This window comes from Rhipicephalus sanguineus, chromosome 11 (assembly GCF_013339695.2).
Source record: "Rhipicephalus sanguineus isolate Rsan-2018 chromosome 11, BIME_Rsan_1.4, whole genome shotgun sequence".
Classification (NCBI taxonomy): domain Eukaryota; kingdom Metazoa; phylum Arthropoda; class Arachnida; order Ixodida; family Ixodidae; genus Rhipicephalus; species Rhipicephalus sanguineus.
In genome coordinates, this window is record NC_051186.1 from 98,783,531 (window position 1) to 98,789,242 (window position 5,712).

General features: G+C 45.7%; 1 protein-coding gene across 1 annotated transcript; it reads left to right on the forward strand.

Moving 5' to 3' along the window:
- Window positions 1-1,183: 1,183 nt before the first annotated feature.
- LOC119375276 (sulfotransferase ssu-1) lies at window positions 1,184-1,846 on the forward strand. Its single transcript, XM_037645457.2, has one exon. It carries the CDS (start codon window positions 1,184-1,186, stop codon window positions 1,844-1,846), a length of 663 nt encoding a protein of 220 aa, XP_037501385.1.
- The last annotated feature ends 3,866 nt before the right edge of the window (window positions 1,847-5,712 follow it).

Consider the following 5,712-nt stretch of genomic DNA (forward strand, 5'->3'; position numbering starts at 1 on the left):
AAATATTATTACTGTTAAGCTTTCATAAAGCAATAAGGTTGCACTTGGGTCTCTTCTCAATATTGAGGTTCAGGTAGCGCAAAGCAACCTTACTGAACGCAGTAAGGATAAATCAAGAATACAGAAACAGGAAAACACAATGTTATGTGATTTTGAAGCATTTTGTTACCTTTTTTTTATTATTTTACGCAGAAATCAGTTTATCTATGCTCTTGGCACCATTTACACGGCGTAAATTTATCTCTATTACATTTTAATACTTCATCGCGACGTCGTGCTGTCGTACGAAACAGAGCTTCCGCCACAATCGACTTATCAGACATTATGGTGCACAAACAACGCACAGATTTCCGTTAGACATTTACTTTCTGTGATATTTAAAAGCTATAAATTGAGACAAATTCATTGATTTCGACCAATTCTTCTTTCAATCGCAACGGGATTTCGTGCTTAGGAGAATGGTGCGCATATTATTAAGATCACAACCGATTACTTATGATATTGTGATTTTTTCATATGAACAGCATTTTTGATCTAAAAAGCCAGGCTTTAGGTAAATAGATGCTTGCAGCTTTGGTGTATACTAACCCATCATCGGATGTCTTCGCTGAAATTCTGTAGCACCTGTCGGTGCAGCTGTTCTCGAAAGATGCGTCATCTGGGAAGGCGCCATGAACCCCAGCGTTAATCCAGCCCTTAACCACATGAAAACGTTCGAATACTTTTAGTGTTTCAGTATGCGATATCCGTCGCTTGCAGCGGCGGAAAGTCGTGGTGGCGCATAAAGCAAAATCAGCGACAACAAAACGGGCAGGAGGATAGAAGAAAATTCAGAAATAATGAAAATTGGGCAGAATGTACTTCAATAACAGTTTTACGAGGATGGTAATAAGACAGCGGATACACGAGAAATGTTTCAAAATGCGATAATATACTACATAAAATAAATCCAAATAGAGCTTGAACATGGGTGCAATGCATCATGCAAATGCCTTTCACATCGACAGTAATAACAGACACCCGTCCATTTCGAGCGTAAGTTTTTCCCCATCTCGTTCGCCTCTATGTTATGTGCTTTCTTTTAAAATGCAAACGAAGATGAGTCAATTTGTGATCCTCATTTCCATTCTCCACTCTCATTTACCCCTTTCTCTCCCCAGCTGAAATCATCGGAGAGTACACCATGGCAACGGATGTCTTCAGGAATATTGCAGGACTCCACATCGGCAAGCACTTCTCAGACGATACAATACTTTCGACGCTGGCATACAAACCACGGCCTGGAGACCTTTTTCTGGTGAGCTATCCGAAGGCGGGTTCCACGTGGACTCAGCACATCATGTACAACATCCTCATGAATGCCGAAGATCCTACAAACCCTTTCGACCTTCTCATGCGATTCCCCTGCCTGGACTTGCAGGGAGCAGAAGCAGCCGTCTACGCGCCCAAACCTAGCGCTTTTAAAAGCCACCTGCCATTCAACAAGATACCGTACTCACCCGAAGCTAAGTACGTGTACATTGCGAGGAATCCGTACGACACGTGCGTCTCCTTCTACTATCACACTAGGGACATACCTGCGTACCGTTTTCGAGATGGGACATTCGACGAGTTCTTCGACCTGTTCATTGAAGGCCGAGTAGAGTTCGGCGATTACTTTCAAAATGTGATCTCTTGGTACGAACACCGCAGCGACTCAAACGTCCTGTTCTTGACATACGAAGAGCTCAAGAAGGACACTCGAAGCTGTGTTCTCAAGATCGCAGCATTCATTGGACCGGAATGGGAGAAGAAGCTAAGGAAAGCCCGGAGCTCTTCGAGCGCATTCTACAGAAGACCAGTTTGACGCATATGAAGATGCTTTTTCATCACGATCCACAAAGGACGCCCCTGAGCAAGTCCCCTATGCTCAGCACTGTACGTCCAGAGATCCGCAAGGGCGTTCTCACGCTCGTAGCGCTAATGGAGACTCCCATGACAGGCGAATTCGTTCGAAAGGGTAAGGTGGGAGACTGGAGGAACCACTTCTCGCCTGAGCAGATTCAGCGAATGAAAGACAGGATAGCCGAGGCATCGACCATATCTGATTTTATGGGTCTTTGGAAAGACGTCGACATCCCGTAGCTTGGTCTATATCTTTCACAGTGTATTACCAAAGAGCCAGTCTCGCTCATTGCTTCGACATGGTGTAAGCTAGATGTATTGAAGAAATTTGTTACGCCTAAATATTTGGGAAAGTAATAGCTGAGTAACCGAAACCTGACATTTATTAATACCACTTCTTTGTTCGAGCTCAACTCGGCGCCTTCATAAGGAGCTAAACGATGGATGTGACTGACTTGATCACATCAATGTGCTTGATGACAGGAGGACTACGTTTTGCACCGTACTGGCGAAATCAAATTGTTGCCCACTCTGTCGCGACTTGATTGATCAGAATATTCTTCACAGTAAAAGCGGCGCGTAAGGACGGTACCACAAGAACGCCACAGGACAGGCGCTGATCCTGTGTCTACATCTTTCCCAGTGTCAATCCTTTGTCTACATCTTTTCCTGCGTCGTTCTTCTTCTTGAGGTATCGTCGTTTCGCGCTGCTTTTACCGCGAAGATAAACCAACTTGACTAGTTTTGTACGCTGTTGCAGAACAAAATATACACGCAATCGCAATGAATTATTTGTCCATCGATTATGTGTAATGAACCAACTTGACACCAAGACTTCCGGTTAAATAGAGGAGACATTCAGCCATAAATCAAGGTGGTACAGTCTCTGTACCAGCTTACAAGTACTCAAGCTGAAAAACTTGGAGGAATTTCAGAAACCTACAATTTCCGGACAGCAGTCAACTATCGAGTAGTACCGGGAATGACTTGCTACAAATAATTCGGAAACTTAAAGGCGTACTGACTCAAAATTTCGCGGCCGAGATAGCCTGCGGGATCGATTCCCATGAGCATGCGTATATCATATGCAAAACATCAACAGAGAATATACCTTGCAAGGTATTTTAAATGAATTTTAAAGTTTGCGTGAGCGATCGACACCCTCGCGCTACTACACCGTCAATGGTCACCCTCGGTGACCCCCCTACTTCCCTCACGTGACCACGCTGCAACAAGTTATGATGCGTCATAGCCGCCATTCTTTTGTTGACGCGCGGAAGTGCGTCACAGTTCTGTGTGCTGAGGTGATCGAGCGCTGCACCCGCTAGGTGGTGATAGTTGCACCCGGAGGCTTGTCGTTTTTGAAACCGAAACTGACACAGGTCGGTGATGAGGGGCCTCTAATATTTATATGTAGCACGCTGCAGCAAACGACGTGCCTTGTTATGACTAACAGGCCCCCAGCAACACATTGCAGCCAAAACACGCGATGCCAAAAGTTTTGTCAGTACCCCATTAATCGACAAACCACGATTCGGGTGAATTTTTAGTAGGCAATAGACAAGTATCATATACAACTTTAACCTGCTCAGCACGCATGAAAGAATTATTCGTACGAGTGCAGAATCGTCTTGAGCAATTTATAGTATGCGCGGGTGTCCGTGGTTTGTAAAAGGAAATTCACGGGGACAAAGCTGCGCAAGCAACTTTCGATAACTGGCCATTGGCGTGCGCTTAGGCAAATATATAAAGTGAAGTACTATTGCGCGTGATGATGTTTTTTTGATGCGGAGAACTTTCTTTGATAGCGTTTCTTGTTTTATGGCGTAGTTTTTCAGAGAACATATCCACTGGCGATCACATCTGCAGAAGTAGTATGCGCAGGCGGCATGTGCAGCTCGAACACTTGTAACAGTTCGCTTTCGACCATGTGTGTGCCTCGAAGTAGGCATCAGCTTGTACAACAACCAAGTAAATAAATAGATATGCCGTACTGTTTGTAAAGTCGGCATGCTTTGCTGTTACTCTGGCTACAAGAACGACACACCATTTACACTGTGCCTGTCCTGGAGATTGCTCAACACTGAACCTGCTGTTCTCTGGTAAGAATGACTAAGTAGGCACCGCGAATCAGAAACACTTGGAAAGGCTTGGAGGGGATCGATCGTTAATTTAATCTTAATGTAATATATTTTTGTAATCGTTTCATCAGTCAACATTCATATTTTACTTTGTAGTTATGCAGAGATAGAGTGTCAATCACAAGCGCAGTGGAGAGGTAGCTTAAGCTGAGGTCCCTATCAAATGCGGACGCATGTACAGTGAGCCACAAAAGTTTACGGACCACGCGAGCGCGTGCCAAACTGCCTGTCCACGCCATCTAGCAGTGCGCCACCTGCCATCGACCGGAGTGCTGGGCCGGAAACCGGTCTTGTTTTTGTTCGCTCGCATATCAATTTTCTACTCGCACGTCACGCATCGTTAGTTAGTCGTTTTCACGTAAAGCACCCACTTGCAGTATGACCGTCATACTTAAACTTGGATAGCAGAATCAATGTTATCAAGTCGTGCCTCGAACCAACGTTTGCCTCGCACGGTGTGCCGTTGGCTGATATCACTCTCTGAGAAAGATTGCGGCTGACAACAGTTATGCTGAAAGGAGAGGAGAGAGGGGGAAGCGTAGGAGAGGAGAGGGTGATACATATCACGTACTGTCGCAGCGCATTGTCTTTAGGGAGCCTTCATGTGTGCACGCTTCCTGCGTTTTTAAGAGTGGTTACACACTACTACGACGGGGACGAACGGGTGCCGCTATAAGGAGCTTCGCCCCTAAAAATCCCGTCATCTCTCCGTAAAGGGAACCCTGAGTAGTGTGCGAAGCAGCCATGAATCGACTTAAATTTATGTAAATGTTTTATTTTCTTCATCACTGTTCATGGCCCTTCTATTCGAGGTTCCCCTGATGTTGTTACACGTCATATATGACTTTAAGCTCAGGGTAACGTTTTCCCTTGAATATAACGGCCTTGTGATCCGTATAGTATAAAGTTAATGGTTCTTGCTGCAAAGGTTGCAGCTTGAAGTTTGAGAATGCGATGTCAACGCGTCCGTTTCGCTTCAGATTTGCGAGCCCGCCGCTCCGGATCGGCTGGGGCACTGGCTGCGTCGACGCCGGGGAGACAGGCCTGGTTCATAAGCTGCTTCGCATCTAATGGTACCTTGCATGATTTATGGCGTAGTGGGTACCTTGCATGAATGACGATGATTTATGGCGAAGTGGGTACCTTGCATGATTTATGGCGTTGTGGGTACCTTACGAGCGCGCTATCGCACGTCCATATGTCAGGTAAACATTCCTTTCTGCACACCATGCGCGAGCTCTCCTCTCGTGCCAGCACTCCGTTCTCTTCTTTCTTCCAGACATCTATGAAAAAAATCCGTAAACAGGGGGTGGGTGCTCGAGCCAACGTTTCGACAAGTGGACTTGTCTTCTTCAAGGCTGGAACTGATTTCCTTAGCTATCGTTTTTATATGTTTCGTGCCCTCCCGAAAAGAAGGGAGAAGGGGTGGGGAGAGGCCACCGCGACGACTGCGTTAGTCATAAGGAACGCGAAAAAAAAGGAACAAAAAGCGGGGGGCGAGTGGGAGGGGGGGACGGGAGGGTGTACGTTTCACTGATTGATTGTCAATGGAAGCACGTGGCATTATTACAATAGTAGGCTCGAAATGCCTAGAAGAAGGGATTAACTCTCATACGTTTTGTTGTGCATGTACCATACCGAATAGATTCAAGAGCCCCCTTAGAAACGTTATTGCCTCCTGGCTGGA